Here is a 24424-nt window from a genome sequence, read left to right as displayed (position 1 = left end):
GTCAATGGTGTTTCAAAACATCTTTCTAATATTCTACGTTGCTTAATATAGAAAATTCTATATATAGAGCGAAAACCTGTAATAACGTTTCGATGTGTTACAAATTTCTTCGTTTCGATCTACTTTAGTAATTGTTCGAATATATTGCTTGATTCATTCGAAGCATTATATTTTCAATTAATTGGATATTTATTTATAGAAAATATTTTTATTGATCAAACCAAGTTGAATGAACGAACTAAGTTGTTACATGAGAATTGAAATTGAAATTAAAATTGAATATTATCTTCAGCATCTGTTTAAGATGAATTTCTCTTCACTGTTATATTATTTAATAATATGAATAGTAAATCGGAGAATTCATGCTGATATTGATCACATTGAAAAGTTGGAGGTACATTGATGATCTTTAAAAAATGAGGTTTCAATTTGAAAAATTATATTATTACACTATACGATAATATAGTAGAAAAATTACACGTCAGAAATTATTACCCTCCTTGAATACTTTATTTAACATTCCACTGCTGATGGGATTTTTATTATGATGAAGTAGCAATAAAATTCCATCATTGATGAAATATTAAATAAACATTATATAAACGTAAAAATATATAGAAAATACAATGTATAAACATAAACATTGATAAATGTTAAGTATATAAAATATATATTATTTAATATATATTTTATATATATTATATAATTATTTAATATATATATATATATATTATTTAAAATATATTTTAATATAATTATAAGTTAATATAATAAGTATAATTATAAGTATAATACAATTGTAAGTTATAAGTATATTTATATAAATAAATATTTTGAATAAATTCTCGTAACATAATTAAGCAGCAATTAAAATTAGTCCAATTTTTTCACGTTACACGGATAAATTTTTTTGTGGCATTTGATTTTAAATACATCCGTGACAATATGCGTATACAGGATGATAAATAAAATCTAAATCGATGAAATATTCAAGGAGGCTAATAATTTCCACTCTAGTTCAATGAGAGTAATCGCCATACTTTCCCTCCCTGCGAACTGCGTCAAACGCAGAGGAGAGCCAGGCACAGCGCAATTTGTAATCGGTTATTTTAACATGGGCGAAAGTGGTACATCTGGAGGAGTTTTTTTTTCCAGGATTAGAAATTCGAGTAAAGCTATTTATCATACCGCAGCCGATCGTTAGCGAGGCGACAGTGTCGAATGGACTTTGGATTCTTTTTACTTACAATGGGACACCTGTCCCGTCGTTACTCGAACGCGTCCGGGTTATACTCTTCCATTTATCGTCGCTCTTCCTCTTGTTATATTATTACTATTATTTCTTATTGTGAAACGGTTCCTATTAACGCTCGAAATCGGCGAGGATCGTTTTAATTTGCGTCATTCGAGTCACGTTGCCACCCCCATTGGCGTTGTGGTTTTCCAGCTACAGAGGCAGACATCTGGAGGGTTGACATTAGAAACTGAGAGAGCCGAGTGTAGTGTAAAAGTTTGTAGGACAATGAATTCGTTTCGAAAGTTAGCAGGAAAGTTAATATTAGAGGAATTGAAGTGCAAAGTGTATGAAAAATATATGTAGTATTTATTTATTACAGTAACATATTTATAGTAAATATATGTACTATTTAGATATTTATCTATTCAGTAAGTTTTACATTGTGCTTTATCTACGAAGCTTACAGTTTGAACAAGAAACACTGTGAGCTAAAAAATATTCCAAAGTATTCCACGGGGATGTCATTTCTTCTTGTTTGAACCCGTGCACATGTGTGTAAATGGATAGCAGCGTGTAAAAAGAGCACAAAGAGATAAAAGAAGCATAAAAAGAATATTATGTTCAAAAGTGGATTATTATTTGTCAGCAAGATTGGTTACATCAGTGTGCATTATAATATATGTATGTTTTTTTATTTCACTTGTTTTTTCTTGCGTCGAATGCAGAATATAATCATTTGTATTTCCACAATATCTCCTTTTTGTGTGTGTCTTCCTTCTTTTTCCATGTTCTTCACGTTAAACATGATGGTAATCTCTCTGGAGCACGTTAGATTATAAATTAATTCCCTGCTGGCTCTTTTGTGTGTAAAGAATTAACGATTTAACGTAGTAACGAGCAATTTTCACAAAATTGTTGCATCTACGGAGGAAGAAATAACAAGTGAAAAAATATTACAAATATTCTCGGAATTTTTTTATAATGTTGAGAAGTAAATTTTACGGATGTGAATTGATCGAAAAGAAATCGTTTTCGGAAGAACAGAATTTTTAGGTTTATCAAGTAGACTTTTCAAGTCTACAAAACCAATTTTTAGCTAAATATATACAAGATCTATTTTCTTGAGAATTAGATCTTACAAATCTGTTTTACATTTCTCCTACCAATTATTAACTCCTGTTTCAAATTTTTCAACCTTTAAATGAAACAATTTTATTCTTTTCTTTCGACTTATTTTATCATCCATTTTCTGTGTTATATCTTATTCTGCTTATATTCTGTGTATCTTTGCGTCATTAAACTTTCTGCGCATAAAATTCCGCAGACTCTAGTTATCAGAGTTAAGCAAACCTCAATTAAACTTTGAAATTTTACAAAAGCACGCTGCTATACCTGAAGTGAAAAATAATTAAAGCAAACAAATAACAATGTAATAATAATAAGTAATAATAAATAAATAATAACGGTAATAAAGTGAAGTTAAAGTTTCATAATTTTGTCGCGGAGTGTACCTTGGATATGGTAGCGTCCGATCAGTCTTCGTGTGGCGTCAGTGTTAACGATTCGATCAAAGTTTGGCATAATGGAAAAATCCGGTAAGCGCGCTCTCTACGTAAAAGGCGAAAAGTTGTCTGGTTCCTCGAACGCCCTGTAAGACGGTGACGTTCTTCGTCTTTCAGAAAATTTAAAATTCTCGGTAATCCACCGGGAAATTTCTACGGCGTACCCCGTTGGGATACGCAGTCGCTTTTATCAGGTCCCGTCCTGTCAGTGAAACGAGACCCGAGAAACGTATTAAAATGCATGGGTTGTCACGAAAGGGGACAAATTATTATATAGTTGAAATGATTTACAGCCAACAGCTCTTACCCGATGATCTAATATATTATTTAATATATTATTTTTCACTTTAAGTAATTTGCAGCTTGTAAAGTTACGATTTTGCTTTGTTGAAATTTTTGTAGCTTTGAAGTCAATTTCTGTCTGAATTATAAATTATATTAATATTTGATGTAATGTCCTAGGATCTCGCAATATTTTTTTGATTTAGACAGTGAAATATATGTGAATGAATAATATACTAAGTGTTATTCCAAATAATTAAATTTAATAATAATAACAATAATTTTTTAAATCGCAATAATAATTATTTCAATTAATTTTGTATTTCAAATAATTAAAATAATACTGTCTTAAAACAACCACGTTTTACAGTCGAAAGAACAATTGTGCATGTAAGATTCTGTTTCCCCTTGAAATTCTGTGGCTCAGAGTGTTAATGATTAACTAATATAATTATAATGTTGATAACAGTGTGACAGATTATTGATTTTTGGGAGTTAATATGGCGAAATACATTTTCACATATGATACCAGATGGCAGAGACCATGTTACAATGGGCCATTTAACTAGGGTTTATCCAGGGGCAGAGAGGACCCATTAATATTTCATTCGATAATGCGAGACGCTGGTCGAGCACTCTGTGTACTCCGTTCTAATACTAATCGCGATCCAAAGTGTCAACTACAGAGTGTGTACACACTTATAACGATGTCTACAGCATTAATTATTATAAAACATTCTTTTAAATTCTGTAATATATATTTCTGAGAAACGAAGAACGTTGTTTTGAGTTTATCAGTAAATACATTGTCATGCAAGTCTCATTGTGTCACATACAATGAGTTTGTACATAAATAGAGGTTAATTAGTAGAGTCTCTCTTATCCACATCTTCATTATTCAAGTATTTTAATATCTGAACTTTATCGAAATAGAAGGTTTGCTAGTAATTGGAAAATCATCTATTACTAGCAGATATTTTGTTCTAATAGTGATAATAATATAAAGTTCGGATACTAAAATATTCGAAAAATAAAGACAGAATATTGGTTTGAATTTAAGTACATTGTGTCGGTATATTGACATATATGTACGTACATAGTGAGTACATTAGTATACTGATTTACACTGGTTGGTTTCTGAGCCCTCTATGTATCAATCAATACACACATATACCCACATACACACTAAACAATTAGTTTATATTCAATTAAATATTTAATTCTTGAAATTTGTAGTTTTATTACAGTGAGTATTTTCCTCGATCAATTTCCTCGATTATTTTCAAGTGAAAATATCAGTCAGTTATCAGACATTCGCGAATTGACAGCACATTACATTAGTTGGCCATTAATCCTATATATCATGGCAGAGTGCGCTTATTTGGTCGAGTCCCAACATAGATTAATGTCTCTCCTTACGGAGGTGAAGCTATGTCTCTCAAGTCCCGCATGGCCTTTTAGACAATTCTTTCGCGAAAAGTCGTGCACACTCAACGACGTAAATTTTCGGAAGTTTGCGCCGGTTAAGATTTACCGGATCCACCGGGACCTGCGTTCTTTCCTACTATTTCCGCCCATTTGCTATCACCGGGAAACCATTGGTGCTTTCCCTCACTCACATTTGCTGTTTGAAAAGTTTCTCGTCACATAGATCGAAAGATGAGAGAAATTATGTTAGAATCTTGAAAACTAGGAATTTTAGAAAACCAGGATAAAGGAGTTTGAAATAATAATACTTTCTTAAAATTGACAAGTTGTTAGTATAAAGAGAGGCAAAATTATCTAAAAATCAGAATTTATTCTCTCTCCTGTATTTATCCCGCTTGAGTATCTTGAGAGAATTAAAAAAGTACTTTTACCCTAAACTATCTTTTTAAGAGTTTAAGAATACATGATCTTCCAGGATTTTTAACAATCAAATTTAAAATAATTCTTCAAAACTGTCCCTTCACAATAAATTAAAATTATTAAAAGAATAATTAAAATACAAATAGAGAAATAAATAAATTGAGAGTTGAAAGTTTGATAAATGAGCTTTGTTAGCAGTTCGTTCGATCCCTGGTTTAAATGTTTTACAGTTTAAATTTGAAAATCCGATTTCATAACTTTCGATGCTATCAACGTACGCGAAAGTCACGCTTTTCTGGAACTTGACTATAACGCGAAGTAGCAGGAAAGTCGTTCTTCCGATATGCTATCAGGAGGACATGCCAATGTTTCCATACTCGTTCCTGTTCTCGTTTCTGTTGTTCTCGTTTTATGTTGTTCGATCCGAGTGTTAAAGATTCTTGTAGGCACAGTTAGACATAGATAGGAGAACGAAATAAGTTTCGCAAGTTGCGCGTGCAGCAGCGGTGGCGGCAGCGCGAAAGTTTCTCTCCGGGAATTTTCTCGCTGTTTCGTCCAGGCGAAACTGATGCGAGTTTCATTCGCAGGTCCACACCACCGACTGCATTCCAGATTCTCTTAGCACTCTCGCTGCGAATATCTTCTTTCGGGGTGAACATTTGAGACTTGAAACGTTGAGTGCAAGGCGAGAAAAGTGCGAGAGAAGTACGTAGTCGTTGAGTTTGCCAGAAAATAGAACGTTTCACGTCCATAGCGGTGCTACCTAGATTTTAGAACCTCGCCGACTAGTTTGATTTTCACTAGCATTCTCTTTTCGCTGACCATGCGGTTTTCTGTCAGTTATTTCAACAGAAGAGTATTTAGTTCGAATGTCTTGCTTGGTTTAATTTGTTTGTTTGGTACAATCAATGTGAAATCAAACGTAAAAGCCATATATAAAAATTGTATGTGTAATAAATATAAAGAATTACTGGATTGTTCGAAAAATGCGTTTTTATTATGAATTTTTATATGAAATTTGTATATAAAATAATATTGTATGCATTTTGGGGAGAAACATAAAAAATTGGTTAACAAAACAGGTTAATTTATCTTTAACTTATTTTAGGCACTAATATTTATCTTTAACAGAAATAACTAAAAACTAGATACTAATAACTAAAAACTATAAATAGATTGTTGCAGTAGATTAGTGCATAGAAAATGTCTCTTCGAAGTTTAAATTTCTTTAATTATCAATCACGTTCCATAGGTAAGAACTATAAATATTTCGAACAAGCTACGCACGATCAAAGTTATATCTGAAAAATTGCACGCATTCGACTTCAAACATCCAGTAGAATCAGTAATTAAATCTTGCTTCATCAGAAGTTATTAAAGTTATTACGAAATTACTAACATTATTCCAAAGCACGAAGCAACTCGCGAGCAATCTTTATCCCGTGTCTTAACATAATGCCCAAGCCCTTCCATGAATTAATTAGCACGGAGCAGTTGCTCTTATCTCGTAGACCAACGAGCATTTAAGCATCGTATTAAGTATCGTATCTTGCGTCATCGACAGATCCAGAAAGGTATTTTCACGCGTTTTAAGCGACCGGCCTAGAGCAGTATTTTCCCTCCTGCGTATCGGATTTAATCGAGATTGGATCCCCGTGATTCGGCCGCCATAATCTTGGCTCGTTAGAGACAATCTCACTTAGCGCGTTTGCATACATACGCGCGGATGGAACGGAACTCCTCCGTATTTGTACATACACGCCGAGGCGTATTATCGACGGACCAATCTCCATTTTCCCCCGATCCTCTTTAGCGCGGCTGCGGGAAGTTTAACGCGGTGCATACTACGATTAGAATTTAGGTTAGTACCTTCCGTGGAACTTTAACAGACCGAATTCACACAGAGAGAATCCCCCAAGCTCTGGCTTGCTTCTTCTCTTCTTCTCGTCTTCGTCTCTTGCTCGCGTTTTCGCGGTTTCGAACGTTCAACGAGTTGTTCGTTGAGGGCACACGAGGGCCGCGTTCCCTGGATCGAGAACGAAATGAGCGGGAAAATCACACGGTTCCACCATGCGAATCTTCCTCTTTCAACTCGGAATTGTCTCACCTATTTTTGGTCGGTTTATTGACTATCGCAGATGCTGTTGTTGCTGAGAGAGACGAAACTTGACACATTCAGGGAAAAACGTTGATCTAGCTAGAGAATGAAACTTTCCGATCAATTGTCTTTCGCTGCTTCGAATCGCTTTGCTGCGGTGATCGAGCTATGAAAACTTTCGGTTCGGATGCTTCCACTGATACGAATGTCGTTTCATTGGGTAACACCGGGGATGGGAGGTTTTAGATTGGAGAGCAATCGATTTTATTTTGGTTTTTGTATTATGTCATATATTATGTTATTTAATATTTAAATATATAATTACATTGATATAAATATTGATTGTTGTTTCGTTATTATATTATTCAATATATTTATATTAAGATTAATTTTCCTAGTTTCTTATTATCTGTAAAACATTTTTTTCATTTTCTTTATTTATTAATAAAAGTAAAATTGAACATGAAAGATTTTATATTTATTGATATACTGATAATAATCAAACTAAGCAATAGTAATCTATCTAAATAGTATACTCTTGCTAGTACGTACTATATTTTTAATTACGATCTCGAATAACAGAACCTTTTCATTTTAACTGTTAAATTTATAAAGATAATAAAAAAATTGCATTAGTTATTTAGAAAATCAGCGAAGAAGATTTTATTTACGAAACAAATAAAGCCAAACTGAGAAATTCTATCTATGATACATATATATGATATATATTTTTTACGTATGATTTATATATACATATTTTTTTTTAGATCGATAAAACTGCGAGCCGTTTTGAATAATAGCGAGCAGTTTCGATCGATAAGATATGCCACGAATATCAATTCAAATTTACGATTACGCTCGACAGAACATTCCAGTAAAATATTTATTCATTTGGACTGATAAGATATATCTGAACGTTGTTGTTTTCAACGAATTCTGTTTGCTTTTGTTGCTGATGCATCTGTGAAAATTCGTGATGTTTTTTGAATGGGTTCCGATGTGGTCACCGTGGTTTTTAAACGTTAAATTTAAATGAACGAATATTGTTTCATTCTGCTACTTGAACGCGTAGAAAAGAAAAAGATCTGCACACCACAAAGAGGATTCGAAATTTTTTATTGTATCGTTGATAAATCCTAGATTACCTAACCATTGTTTCTCGTATTTTTCGTATTGTAGAAGGATTTAGTAAAACTGTTAGTATGCTCTCAGCTTTTTTTTTCTTTTCTGGTGAAAATTCACGGTATCATGGAAATTTTAATACAGTCGGTATAATTTACAATTTTTCATATTGACAATGCACATCGACAATACAAATTTAAGAGATAATATGCAAAATAATACACAAGAAATAGAAACGACACTGTTGAATTGAAACACCATCAAGAATTAAGAAACATTGTTAACTTCTAGCATAATTTTAAAAGATTCTTATATTGTATCGTGATTTAGGAATTTTTGCCTCAGCTTTCGTGTTAAAAACCTCGTAACGTTATCGTTTATTTAGTTTGTGTGTTACGAAAACGGAACTATTAGGATTTTATATACTAATCAAATATGCAAACTATTATATATAGTGTAAAATTATTTTTAATTTTGTATTTTATTTTAATTTAAATATTGATCAGTGTTAAGTTGAGAATTTGTGATTATGTGTGAAAATGTTTAGCATGTGTAAAAAAAAAACAAATGTAATTGGGCAGTGTTTATAGTGCTCTTTGCTAGAAGGTGAGTGGATAACTCCCACGATCTCGTGTTTTATTAAATATGAATATAATCTGATACATTTTTTAATTATATACAACAATTTAATTACGTATCATATTCTATAATTAATTAAGATATAATATGTAAATTATATCTTTTCGTTTTTAAATTCCTATGCTACTAGTAACTATGTAGTTAGTATTATATAATAAATTCCTATGTAACTATGTTAGTTACAGAAAAATTCGAGTTTCCATTTCTTCAAAAATCTATCTATTGGTTGAATATTTTCAGCCAATGAAATCGTCTGCCAGCTTTATCCTAGGTTGCACTTAATGCGTGTATTTCGTCACAAAGTAGGGATGCGGCAGAACCTTACATTTCTTTCTCCCTATCGGAGAATTATTCCTACCGCAGAGTGGTTTCCTTCTTTCTGTCGTGTATCGTGAGACGCACGAGGAACTTACTGAAACGGAAATAAACTGACTTTGGCGGGGGTTGCAACCTCGAGCAGGAAGTTCTCCGCGATCCCTTGCTCGCGTCCAAAGAGTGAAATACATCCAGGAACTTGCGAGCAAAATAATTTTCCTGAGCAGATTATTTCCTGGCGCTGGTTAACAGTGTACTGTGTATATTTCAATGCAAATTGCGTTTTCTCGCCTGGAAATAACTTATTACTTGTATTATTATTGTTTATGTTTATGTTTATAGATGCAAGCGAAGATATTTATCGTTGTTTAAAAAAATATAACTCACAAGTACTTGGGAATTATTTTACTACTCAAAACGTAATAAATGGATCACAGACATATGCAATTGATTAATTGTAAATCGTATCTTTTTAATTTTACTTATTTATATTGGATAAAAAGACCTTTCGATATAAAGATGTATAATGTGCAGAACAGAAATTGGAGAGAATACAATTAAAAGTGAACAAAATAAAAATGAGCAGACGTAAAAATTAATAAGCTGAATTAAGTACGAGGAATAGGGAGTAGGAAATTAATAATAAATTATTACAGTTACAAATAATTAAATTGGATTAGTTCAATAGATCAAGTACACTATTCAAAAGATGTAGTAAAAGTAGAGAAAAAATTTATATATTTTTATTATAATTCATACATACATACATACATACATACATACATATACAGTATTATAATAAATACTTATTCTTTACCGCTTTTACGATTAATATTGTTAAAAAATTAATTAAATGATTTGGAACTAATTATCGTTGACATAAATTAGGAATCAATTAGTGTATATTGTAATAACTGGTGGGATGAAGATTTCCTTCATTTATGGTAACGATTAATTAATGCGAAATATTCGTTATTCAGATTCAATGAGTAATTAAAGTTACATGCGTGGTTTAATAGATGCCAATAAACGTCATCAAATTACATATTCCATTTGCACTACTTTCTTAAATTGCGCATAGGAAATATAATTTCAAACAGCATCGGTAATAACTGAACATTTATTCGATACGTATATTGACGAAGGAATATAAATTTAATATTCTCGTAAATTGTAATTGCATATTGAGTTTCCACTAAAATATAGTGAAATATAGTATTTTTAGAATTCGTATAAATGATATGAATTTTATTATTTTATCAATACATTTATAGAGAATGAAAACGTAAAAAAATATATAAATATAATACAAAAACATATAAAATTTCTAAATTAAAATATCAATTATAATTGGTATTTATTATAAATACCAATTATATAAAATATATGTTACAAAATATAAATTAATTCTGTTCAATTTAATTCATTTTTACAGCAGCTGCAATGTATTTGCTATCTTTTAATTTTGACTATATAGTTAGTTATAAATTATTTTGGAGTTCCCGGATAAAAAAAATAAAAAAAAAAAAAAAAAAAAAAATGATAATAATAAGTGGATATCTTATAGTATTTTTATTCTTCATTTTTATAAAACTTTCTCGCATAACGAATCGGTAGAAAGACAAGAATCGACGCAATCGACAAATAGGACCAGCAAAACTATCGTTCCATCGTGTCATGCTTCACGGTGACTGAAAGTTGCGAGGGCTTAAAGACTTTTCGACGTTTCTCGTTTCCTTCTCGAGCACGAAATAGTGTTCTCGTGTTTCACGTAGTTTCTTTCGTCTCTTTCTCTGAATTATCGCGATATATGTTTTCACGTGTTTGGCGGAGAGCCTACTTCTTCCAGCTTGCGCTCTCCTCTCATCTCTGCTCCCGACCAAACGTCGAGGAAAAAGGGGATGCGTTTATCTCTGATGAATTGACACGTGTTTTTGTCGTTGCTGACAAACAGCCGAAACTCTTCCATCTTCCCCGCCATTTTTCTCAGCCCCTTTGCTAAAGTAATTTCAAAGAGTTCGTTTCTTTATGTCAGATCGTCTCTGTTTATTCGCGTTTCGTGAGGTGAATCGAAATTCCAAGATGAGGGTAGCTAAAGGAAGCCCGCGAAGCCTCGTTTTTCACGAGATTGTAAAAGGGATAAATTTATTATCGAGCCCTAGGATCGGTTCGACGCACTGTTTTAGAGAAATTGGATTTGTAAAGTTTATAACTTTATTCGGGAAACGAAGATACATTTAATATACAGTGAGTACAGAAGTGCTTATAGTTCTCCAATTGTTCAACTTTGAACAATTGTTATTTGTTTTAAGTATAAAATTTCAAAATTTTGATGATGTAAGAGTTGGAATAATTGGACTTAATTTATTAGCATTTTCATTGGTACAAAATTTTGGAATTTATATTGCAAAATGAAAGAAACATGAATCGTTTTAAATTGATATTTAGAGAAGAATGATACAAATATTCATTACCATTCGTTGTATTTCATTATAGTGTAGTAATGAAAGAAAATTTTTTATTTTATTTTCCCATTGATTTATATTAACATCTGCATTGAGAAGAAATAATTATGTAGCACAAAATAATTTTCAAATATATTTAATTCACAACATATCTGATAGTAAACATTAATTGCAACATTTACTTAAAAGGTAATACAACAGTGTAATTAAAACAACTATAATAGTACATATAATCAAACTAACTTAGTCTACTCTGTCTAGGAAATTCGTTTACGAATAAAAATAGATCCTCGCGAATGATAGGGAATAGAAATTCTACGATGATCGCTCCACAAGTTAGTTTAATGCATCGTCAGCATCGTTCTCCATATGATGGAACGAGGACGTTGATGACCGAAATTTAGTTGGTATTCCATTCCGGTCAGTCACGTTCTACGTTCAGCAAAAGATATTTTCGTTGATTCGAGATCATAGAAAGAGTTTGATTGCGCTCTAAGTATCGTCGTTATTTCTCTCTGCAGTTAATGACCGGGCCATTTCTCTTTCCTAACATATTCATACGAATAATGATAACGACTTCAAACAGTCGCCAGGAATACCAAATTCGTATCTCATGTTTGTCCTTCGTAGCTATTGGATTGTAGAGAAGTTACTGATAAATGTGTGAGAAAAAAAAATTTACTATTTCATTAACACTATAATTACTTGTGACACTACAAGTTTATTTTTCATTTTTCGTTTCGTGTTCATTGTATTCAATTTTTTTGTACTTTAGTTCAGATAAAAATATCAACTCGTATTTCTAATAATAAGTTTCTAAAAATAGTCGATTACTGAAAGGTAGATTACAATTGGAATGGAATTATTATTGCAAAAGATTCTCGAATCTTAACGATGTCATCTTATTTATAGTGATTCATATCTGCTTGAAAATCTAGGTCAGTTCATTTAACAGTCAGAAGCTGATGTTGCGCTCATCAAACTCGCATTTGTCAAGGCACGTGGAAGTTCCTAGTCAATAACGCTGTTCCTCTTGAAGTTGATCGATGTACAATTCGAAGATGTAGAACTCTGAAATGCCGAGCATAATTCTCCTCTATTATTCTCTTAAGCGGATGGCCCGAGTATCGAGGAGATCAATCTCTATTTCTCTCCAAGCTTTCCAACCACTTACACGCTAGGTTTTTACGTGCATTTCCTGATGCTAATGGGACTTCCATGAGCGTCGATTGCGATGTATCGGTAACAGCTATTCTCTATTGTATCTCCTTGCATATTAAAGATGCTACAATAGTGTCGAATAGAATTTTACCATCATCTTGTAACAAACAGAGGAAATGGTCTTGTAGTGATTTTTTGATTTATGATGTTCAGGTTCAATCTAAATACGAAATAGTACAATATGCTTCGTATTAAATTATTGTAAATTAAAGTATTTAAAGACCGATGCAAATATTTAAAATTTTTTCCATTTAAAATTTTTATATTTTGAATGAAAAATTCGGTATTTTGTCTATATTTCTTTAAAATATTTGTTACTTTGCATAAAGTATACAAAGTGTATAAAGTCTCTGATTGTGAGTATAAACTAAATTCAAATATCTGTTTCATAAAATACAAGAGCATAAAAGTATATAAAAAATGATAAAATAAAATGATAAATGTTACAATATTCAAAAAACTAACACCAAACATTGGTAATGATTTTAAAGGGATATTGAACGACCTAGATTCTATAATTTTACGAAATTGAAGTATTTATACTATTATGATAAATTCTTGCTTGGTCCTTGATCTTAATAGATTAAGCTTCTACCTGTTTATAGTCATTCTTTATAATAATATTTGAATTTATGGCAGGATTTTTATCTACAGAACGCTTTGAAAGCAAATAGTTATCAACTCTTTAAGTTAAAACAATCTCGTTATTACCACAGTGATTTATAACAATCTTATAGCCAGTGATCTGTAAAAATTTCGGCAGTATTTTCCAATTGACCTTATAGATCACTGATATCGTACAAATATTCAATGAAAATATTATTTTTTTTCTTTATTGCCATTATTCACCTTGTGCTGCGATATACGAGTATAGTCGAATACCGTTGTAGTTTATTGTAGGATTTGACTTTAATCCGCGCGCTATTAAAATTTATTCTTCTTCGCTACGAGGTGCGATATACGCAAGGTATTCATTCTAATGCAAAACACGATTTTTCAGCCATTTGCGACCATGTATCAAAAAGAAATTGTTAAACAAAATTTATCTGTATTGTGTACGCAATGAATAACGATAGAAAGGGTTTTAAAAATAGTTAGTTTTTGCAGCGAACCAAAAGTCATTTTGTTTTTTTAAATAAATGATGTCACGTTTAATTTGTATTATACTTGTTTTATAGCTGTGTTGTAGTGGTTTTAATTCGAATTTATAAAGCATTATATTGATTTTCTTGTTTATATAATATCAAGTTTATCTACTAATTTTTTTGAAAATAGAGGAGTACTTTGCGAAAAAAAGATATTAATTTTTATTATTCTTGTTATATTCATTTATTAATATTTAAAAAATTATTTTTGTAAATTATTTATAGAGCTACACTTCTGATCAAACATAAATAATTAAAGTTGAACTATTTAACTTTGAACTATAAAATTACAATTGCACTTGTTTGCTACGCACGATGAAAATAAAATTCCTTTCAATTCGTGAATAGAAATTCTCAATACTTTCGAATACACGGATAATATAGTCAGAGATATAAAGAAGCACCCAAATAACAGAAGATTAGAAAATATTAGTAACTATCGGTCGAACCATCTGCACCAACACTAATTGTCTCACCTCTATTAAGAAACTTCTAAATAAATCGGTGATCGTACCCTATCTATAGCCAGTGTTCCCTCGTTATTTCTATTTCGTTCTCACCGATCTCGACCATGATTTAACAACGTCGCGTACCTCACAAGTTCGATAAAGTGGTCCCTTTATCTTAATACGAGTCACTTGCGTTGCATCGTAGCGAGCCTAGGCTCTTTAAGATCGCTGTATCAGTGATCGTCTATTGTTACGATTAAACAAATAGCTTCCCGATGCCGTGCAATCTATTCAAGTTAACCCAGTTCGCTCGAATGGACCAAAGGCTCCCTTCGATGCGAGTAAGAATTACTTAGGAGTTGTTCTCACGCGATAGCACGAGAGCCACGCAAAAGCGTGTGTGTGTGTGTGTCTGTGTGTGCGTGTGTATGTCGTTTAAAGCGAAAACGGTAATTGCCAGAGGGAAGAGAGGAACGGCACCATGAAATTGGGACCGACGTGTATTTGTCCGTTCGCCCGCGTTGTCCGCGTTGCCTGCAATTTTCTCGGCTCTGTGCCGTACCATTTTCCCCGTCTACGACGTCCATCCAGTTCTTTCTCGACCTCGGTTCGCGACCTGGAAACAGTTCGATCCTCGAATCGAGCCGGATCGACGCGACCGATGATCCAAGAAATTAGAGGCAACCGATGCCGACGACTCTTTGACGCCCGCGAGTTCGGCTTCTGAACTTTGTCACCGTCCTATTTCCGAAATTGCTGCCGCGACCGAAATTGCTCAGCCGATAGTTCAGCCGTGTGTCTGTCATCGGTGCTTCCGTTTCTGCGTCGCGGATCTGTTCCCTGTTTCCCTGTTCCGACGCTCTTGACAGAAGCGCGCTTGTGTGAAACGTGGATCGAGGAGACTTGACTTTTAATTCGATGAAACAAGTAGGATTTCGTATTTGTAACTGTGCAGGTGAATTTAGATCTGTGAAGGCTGTAGGAGAAGAATACGATATATATATATATATTGTGTTTTTTAATTTTTATGAAGGAGTAGAATACGTTGTTAGTTAATCTCGTGTTTTTCCACTTTACGAAAAATATAATTTTTAGTTCTTAATAGCTATAAAAATTTCCCAGTGGTTGTATCTCTGATTTCTATAAAACGTTGTCAATTGTGTTCTTAGATTTTACAAATTCCTTCCAATTTTATCAAAATGTTCCTTTTTAGTCATATGTAAATTGATTCAGTTATGCTGATTGATTTTGTGTGTTCCACGTATCGGTGGTGATGAAAGGCCGTTGGAAAGTTGTAAGATCGGTTCATGTCAGAAAGTCGCTGGTCGAGGGTGAATGATATAACACGAGAAGGAATGTCCTGGGAAATGAAGGATGAAAAAGATCAAGTGAGACTAGTCTCGAAGGCCCTGGTCACGTGAAGGTTTAATCCCGTGCAATAAACTGACCCGTCGGTTCATGGGCTAACCTGGTCTATACTCGTGTCACTTTCTGTTATAGCCCTCGTTCCATCAACCAAAGCCACTACTCTCTTATCTGTATTCACTGTTACTTATCGCTACGATCAGTTAGTCGGCTAATTTGCATACATACACTTGCGTTTAAGAGTTTGAAATTACAGATTGTTGTGAATGCAATTCTAAAGTGTTTGAACATTTGATATTTACAGCAGAGGTGATTGAAAGATGTTTCTTGCAAATCAGTATCACGTAAATACTCATATACATAAATTATTTCATGTGCCATCAGATCATTTAAATATAATTATGATTATATTTCATTGTGCATTTTTGCTTTTTTGATAAATCATAGAGTAATTTCTATATGTTTGTACGACGTCAAGATTATAAAAGATTTTATTATATATTTTTGTCTTGGACTTCTTGCATTCAAATAGAAGATATCTGAATCTAAAAAGAATATAATATTTATGAGCATAGTTTTCTACTCTTATTATTAAGTAATATTATTATTAAATTTGATGTGTATATTATCAGTGAATATTATCAATGTATATTATTCATTATAATAAATTATTATAATATATTACATTAATATATTATTCATTGTAACATTATAAATATACATTATTAATTATTTTTAAATATTTTAAATATTTTAATGTTTTAATCTTAATTTTCTATTTCGATTATACAACTCTGAATATCTTTAATTTAAATGTTTCATCGAACATTGATATCTTCCACTTGAATGTGTCTCTAAATGAATTCGAAACGTTTCTGTATTATTTCGTCAGCCTTTTGTAAAAATTTTCTCTTCACTCTCCCGAGTTGATATAGAATTAACTATACATTGTTTCGGTCGTTGGTTTCACTTCGACGAAAACAAATCAAGGGCGTCATAATAACAGACGTTTATTAGAAACTAATAAGGAAGAGATCCCTCGGTGAAATTTGCACGTTACAACGAATAATCAAGAGCCGCGAGTCAACCTGGACACATTCGCGTAATATCGCCCGTCAAAATCATTATACCTTAATAAACCGGCACGACGCGACGGGCTTTTGTTTCGGTTTTTTCTTCTTTTCTCGCCGCATCCTCCGTTTCTTATATCGGCGTCGTTAAGACAACCTATTTGAAGTTGGCCTGGTTGAACAGGTTGAACCCGAGACGGCGTTTAATTCCCGTGGAATGACTCCATCGTTTGTCACTACACCTGACGTTTCCTAAGACGCCAGAAATATATCCCGCGAAAATAATGAAACCTTTATTTCATTTCTTTTCACTTCATTTCATTTCGCCGTCGCCTCGGACTCGCTATCTCATTTCATTTCGTCGCAGGCGAGGATCAAGACCATGGAGCACCATAGGGCCAATATACCGGGTGACGTGACGGTCGCTTCGAGATTCTCGCGAATTAAGGCTGCTTTATACTACCCGGTTAAATACGAGAGGGTAAGAGTAATGGTCCCGTTCAAATGAAGATATTTCGTGTCCCCATTTTTCGTCGTTCTACATGTTCTGCTAATAAAATTGAAGTGTTTGAAGGGAACTAAATTAATAAATTATTAATAATAATTGCCTATTAATAAATTACGAATTTATTATTTTAATAATTAATAATAACAAATATATTATAAAAAAATTGATAATAATATATAATATAGGTGTAATATATTATATACATTTATATTATATGTATATTTATAATACAGAATATACATGTTAGTAAATTATTAATATATATTTATTACTAATAATTAATATATTTACATACAGATATATATTATATAATTAATATGTATGGTATTAATATTGAGCATTTATTGTGAAAACAATAGAATTATTAATTGTAACATACCTCATCTGGATTTCAAATAGTATGTTAGTCAAATTTGACTAATATAGTCGTAACAGTTATCTTTCATTGATGTTAATGAAATTTCAAAATGTTTTATATAATATTATATGATGACTAGCGTTCGAATATTCTCACGAGCTATTGTAGATCAATTTTAATGAGGTCGCATAACGTCGACCGTCAGGTTGTTTTCGATCGTTTATCATCCTGGACTTTGTGCTCCGGTCACGTAACACTAAGTTAGAATCTATCGCGTTTCCTATTGAGTTTTTTTGATATTTGAAATTTTACGAATCCGCGGAATAATTTTGCAGGATTACGGATGATGAATATAAACGACAAGTTTATATGCTCTCTCTCTCTCTCTTTCTCTCTCTCTCTCTCTCTCTCTCTTTCTCTTTCTCTTTCGTTTTTGTTGTAATTAACAAATGAGTGATGTTAAAGCCTCTTTAGGGTTCGTTAACTTTAACGACGACGTTGTTTTGCTTTTTAATGAGCTACTGTGTTGGTTTAGCGAACTAATTTCGTTGGATACACAAAATATAGATCTCTGGGCGTTTGCTTTTTCCTTGCTTGCCTCTGAAGTATTTATTTAAATTATTATTGGATCGTCGATGTTTATGCAAATGTATATTTATTTTGTAATGTATATTATTTATATTTTTACGAAGGTAAACGGAATGTAGAAGGAAATTTATTAATATGTAAATAATATGTAAATCATAATATAATTATCTTGTTTAGAATATTTTATATAAATTTTTCAAATGTGAACATGTTTTAATTTTTCAATTTTTCTGTAAATATATTATTAGCAATTTAGTTCTTACAATCTAGCAAGCATTTTTTATTCTATGTAGATAATAATTAGATTGTGTATGTTCATACAATTTTATATCTTTGTAACGATAATTAAAAAAATTGAACCTAGGTAAAAAATTATTATTTCATCTAATATCTAATTCCCAATGTAAATATTATAGGAAGTATTATATATATCTTAAATTTTGTGTCTTTAAAATTTTTTATATTATTTCCAAATACAAATAACACTGTAAAATTTCCAGTATAGGAACGTACGTGTTGATAATTTTTGGATGATATAAAAAGAGCTTGTTCAAACAGCTTTGCGTCGTATTATCCTGAAAAAGTTGTCGACATTGTCGTCTTATCGTTGTTTTATAACCGATTTTCCTTCAAAATACCGGAGATTGATTTTTCGTCTGAACCAAAGGCGCCAACCTGGCGACAGAGAGAAGCAAAGAAGTTGCTGTTACTCTCTCCGGCTGGAACCGTCTGCTTGCTCAATTTTCCAGTCTTGGAGAAACTACGAGAATATGAATATCTCGCCTCTAAGCGATATTTGCCTTTCAGAAATCTCTTTGATATATCAACGAATTCGATGTATCAAATTGATTGTGAATAACAGATATAACATATGGAATTTTTCTATTCTACATTTATGGAGTTTTATGTTGTATTTTATTGAAGTAACGTAAATAGAAAGGTATTAAAAGGCCTGGTATTAAAATTGTATTATATATTTTGCTTTTAGTGTAATAGTATTTGTGTTTAATAATAAGATCACATTATATCGTTACATGAAATGTAAATTATCCGATTATTATATAGAGCACTATTCTGTATTGATATTATTACTATGAAACTCGTCAGAATGATTGATTTTATAATCGTTGAAAGTATGCAATTATTATTAGCAAAATTAATGTTGACTTCTATTTAAATTTAATTATAATTATAGAAACAAATTTAATTATAATTATATGTACAACTATTCCAATTGTCGATTATTATGTTTTTGATTGTAGGGTATATTATTCCAGTGAGAAATAACAAATATAAATATAAATATATATTTAAAAATTTTATATTTATAAATATTCTAATTTAAATCCTAAAACGATACTATTAAAACATAATTTTAAAATATTTTCGGCTGTGAGAGATATTCATTCGCGTCTTTAAGTTTTATTCAGATAAGCTACATTGTCTTGCAAATACGCTTGCATTTCCGTGGGACTGACAGTTTTAAAAATTATTAACGATGCAGCAGATAGACAGATCCTCTTTACCTTTCATTTCTCTTTTCTATTCTCTCTCTCTTTCTCTCCCCACCGTCAATCATTATTACATTTATCTTTATTATTTCGTTTTTTCAACTTCTATCCGACTTCCTTTTCTCTGTTAATAATGCACCGAGCTGCGGATCAAACTTTTATGCGATAAACATCCGGGCATAAGCCGCTTATATTTTCATATATCCATAGTATTTGCGTTTGCATCGATATACTCGTGATTCACGACCGATTTTTCGCTCTGCAAAAACGCTGCTTGTCACATTGTTAAACATTCTGTGTATTTTACAAGCTATAATTAAAGTCCAACTATGCGTTGATTGATCGATAAATAAAATGCACATTTAATTTTGATGCTGTTGAGAGGTGTGCTTTAAGAATTTGCAAAGAGTAAACAAGGTTTAGTTATTTCAGGATTTCAGAATTCGATTCATTTTAGTATAATTGGTTCGTTGTAGATTGCTTTAGTATTTGAATAACAACGAAAACAGATATTATAATTTAATATAATATACCAATTCATAGCGCATTGCAGCACAGTAATTCACTTATATATTTTTCTGTATTTCAGGTAAGACTGTTGATTTATTTAATAGTATGAAATTGAAGAAATTATAGAAGGTAGTAAATTGGTGAGTACTTAAATTTATGAAGTTGTAAGAGCTTTTATAGATAATTATATCTTTTTCTATCAACAATATAATTGATTTAGATTTAAAGTAAGTTATTTATTAGATTATTTCAATTGAAAAAAACTTGTTCTTTATTAAAATATTTTGAAAATACTCATAATTAATTGAAAATATTTTCAATAAATTAGAAGATTTATTACAAGATAAATTAAAAGAGAGTTAGGACGTGTAATAATCAAAAATAGTAAGCTCGTATTAAATTAAAAGAAAGTAAATGCATTTCTTTGAATTTGTCAGATGTCAATTATGTCGATCAATAAAAAATTAGATGCAGACAATCTTGTGTGTTTTTAATTCTAAATTTTATGTATTTCTGTGAGATTGTCAGTTTTGTAAATTAAAATATTCTTTGTTATTTCCTTTCCATATTTTTGCCATTTTAATTTATCTACTTTAATTTTTATCGTTTCTGGATCTTAAACTTCTTACAACATTAAAAAAAAATCTTTTTCCTTTTAAAAAATGTCTGATACTATTTTTTGTTCATAATATGTGTGGCTTAGAAGAAAGTTTAAAAGGAATTTTATAAAATGAAATTACGTTTAACAAAGGAAATTGAATAGATACAATATCTATCGTAGAATAAGCGATTGTTATTAATGTTCATAAAAAAATGTGGTATGAAAGTTACGAATTTTTAATATCGTATAAACAAATATTAATATTTTATACTTTCTTTTATCCATCTGTATCTATTCCTATATATGTAAAACTCCTTTTACATAAACTCCATTTATTTGAACTAAATTTCAGTCAATGGATTGAATCCACTTATCTGAATTCCTATTAATTTCCCTATTAAGTCTTAACTAAGTTTTAAAATCGTTAGTAAACAAAGTCACTGATCTCCAATTACATGAACTTTATTTATATAAATTATTCTACTAAGAGAGTTCTAAACAGAGATTGTTTTCAGTAACTCATTTCTATAATCTTAGTAGTTCAAATATCAAGAGAACACTTACTGATTATTATACATATTTACAGTTGTCTTTTAAGTCACGCTGCTAATTAAATACCAAAATTGCAGAATATAAAACCGCATAGAATTTTTCTTCGTGCTCGATAAATTTAACTTTAGTAAAATAAAAAGAAGAAATATATTTTCCAGCAGGGGCTATATAAAAGCTGATAATAAAAATTAACAGTACGTTACGGGGGAGAGGAGGAGTAGAGGACTATGACAGAGTTGTAGCGAAAATATTGAACAAAAATGTCGATATATATCTTTGCCATGTTCGCGTTTTACGTTTAAAAAGTGCACCGTACACACGCACGACACTTTGTGTACGGTGGCCATAAACTTTCCTGACGTCGAATACGACGGAGTAAATCTTCCGTCCCGCTTTATTTTCTCAAAAGTTTATAGATATCTCGAAAGCAATCGAGCTCGAAATTCGTATTTGATCAGACCCAGCATTTTCTCAGTTTCTCCGATAAAATGATTGGCAGCGTTTTTCGGCACGATGTTCGATTTAACATTAATCCCGAATTATAAATTGGACTGCGGATGTTTGTGCAAGTTTATATTTTTATAAGTTTATATATTTATATTTTTATAACTAGAAGGATAATAAAATATGAAATAATAATAAAATGGAAGAGGGAAATATTTTTTTCTAAATATTAAAGTAAATGTTGTAAGTAGTATTATAATATTCAAATATTAATAGTATTATTGAAAGCAGTATATTTAAAGAGTATATTTAAATATTTTGTATATTTTTTCATATTATCCGCATTGTATACATTTCTAAATGTTTTCACGAATGCAGCAAGATTATCATATGAATAAATCGTTAGGTTTCAATGACAATCGAACATGTCGGCGTAACTCTAATTCGATAACTCAGTTTTTGTCAAGTAAATCAATTTCCCATAGACGATGGAGCCGCATCAGTTTGCCAATTCATCGCATCACAGCTTCGTTTAATCCTTTTATTCGTTTATCTTCCGCTTCCCTTTTGCCCTGATACCGGCCACCAGCAAGTTGGTCAGCTTCGTTGAATTTCACCGGGCATTAACGCTGGGCAATCCACGTCTAATCAGAGTCCAACTATCATAGTTACTCTTGAATCGTCCAACGAGTCCAACTTTCTCTTTATACTGTTGTAATTCCGACCCGCGTAGTTATGTTCCCGATTCTGATTTTCTACAAATTTAATAAGCCTGATCGTGACACGTGTTTCATCCGGTCGGGAATTACCTTTGCACGAAATTCCTTTCTTAATTGGATCAAGCGAAATTCCTTTGCGGTTTGTGAATTAATAATGAACACTCGGAACGTGTTGGTTTCTTTGTGGAACACATTTTCGTGGAACGTTAGTTTTTCGTTTTCGTTGTTAATTTCCTGAAAGATATGTAGATAATTCGTGTATTAGGAAATGACACTTCTATTGCGAGGTATTTGTTTTTATACGGAAAGTTTCTATTAAGAATTAATTCAATAGTACTGTATATTTATAGAATTAGTTTATTAAACAATATATTCACATTCTTTTTAGTTATTTTTTATTATTAGCTTCATGATCTTTTTTTTTAAACTTTTAACAATATTGTTTTTGTATAGTCATAGAATTTTTCAGTTTCTCCCCATAAAAAAATGTTTTGCAATGAGAATATGAATAAGATGAAGTAAACTTCTGATAAACGTTGAATATGAATTTTTATTCTCATTTTTCTTCAAAATATATCTTTCAATTTGATGCATCGAAAATATCATGAAATTTTAGTGTAATAAAAAAATTCAGAAAATTAAATATAAATATTGTGCAAATATACATATTTTTAAATATATAAAAATATTCAAATATTTTGCACATAACTCTGTTTCTTAAAGATTATTATTATTATTATTTTTTTTTAAATGAATAAAAATTGTCAAATTTAAATTATTTCTAAATTTAAAAAAGACTATCCAATAGTCTCTTCGATAGTTACATCGTCGTGAATAATAAAGCTGTAAATATAAGATATGCAGGATTAAATGGAGATTGAACAATTGATCGGACGAAATGAAATTCGCGTTCCTAGCGACCGTGAACTGGCGAGTCTGGCTTTCTCAGAGGGGCAAGAAGCGTCGTTGAGATGTCTGAGAATCTTTAGACGAGCAAAATGGCCGCATGAATGTAAGTTAGTGCTGCTCGTTCGTTTTTCTTGCCAACCTGTTAGCTTTTGCTCGAGATGAATCCATAAAGCACGCCGAGACAGAGGCACGCTGAGTGAAGCTGACGCGTTCCGGCTTATTCCGGCTGATTTACGACATTTAAAATTAACGATGAGCCTTGAATGGTAAGGAGCCGGCGGGCGTAGCCCGGCATCTTCCGCGATTGTTGCTGGATTTTCCAGCCGGTGACGTTACGAGTGTCGGGCGCTCGTCGGCGCTCAAAAGAAAATAAGCGGAAAAAAGTTGGACGGCCGTGCATTTTTCTCCCCCGAGAGGCTGCAATTACCTCTGCTATTTATATTACGAACGTGGAAATTTTTGAACGAACTTGGAGATAATGGAGTTGCAATTATAATTAGCGTGGTAATTGTCCTGGGGAGTGTGGTGACTGTAAATTCTTTTGAACCGTGGACAGGAAAAATTTGAGTTAGAAAATCCTGAAAAGAGTGAGTGAAACTCGAGAGCAGAAGCTAAAGTATGGAAACTATTGGTTACATTGAAAAGAATGTCAGACAAAGTATGCGCTTTTTCAATATTAGTATGAATGTTTGATGCGTCTCAGCACACTTTGTAAAACGAATAATCATATTTAATTAATGATTAATGATAAATTTTAATTTTAATTCTGCAAAATATTATTTTGTATTTGATCAATAGAGAGAGAGAGTTGATAGTCAATTTTAATTGTAATTCTGTGGAACATCATATGAAAGATAATTGAAATATTTTCTAAATTATCGAATTTACGACATAAATTAGTTAATA

The 24424-nt window shown here is 31.6% G+C and overlaps 1 protein-coding gene across 2 annotated transcripts in view; it reads left to right on the top strand.

The window, feature by feature from the left end:
- LOC122538366 (E3 ubiquitin-protein ligase mib1) overlaps positions 1-24424 on the top strand; it is an 85644-nt gene that overhangs the window by 20294 nt on the left and 40926 nt on the right. Inside the window, exon 9 of one of the 2 annotated variants that reach the window (XM_043672370.1) lies at positions 20373-20473. The exons of the other annotated variant lie outside the window; for it this stretch is intronic. Within the exon in view, the coding sequence (XP_043528305.1) occupies positions 20373-20402 (30 nt within the window). The 3' untranslated portion in view covers positions 20403-20473. Of the gene's footprint in view, positions 1-20372; positions 20474-24424 lie in introns of those variants that run through there. 2 annotated transcript variants of the gene reach the window in all.

Source organism: Frieseomelitta varia, unplaced genomic scaffold (genome assembly GCF_011392965.1).
Source record: "Frieseomelitta varia isolate USP_RPSP 00005682 unplaced genomic scaffold, Fvar_1.2 scaffold_986, whole genome shotgun sequence".
Classification (NCBI taxonomy): domain Eukaryota; kingdom Metazoa; phylum Arthropoda; class Insecta; order Hymenoptera; family Apidae; genus Frieseomelitta; species Frieseomelitta varia.
This window is presented reverse-complemented; position numbering and strand designations above follow the sequence as displayed.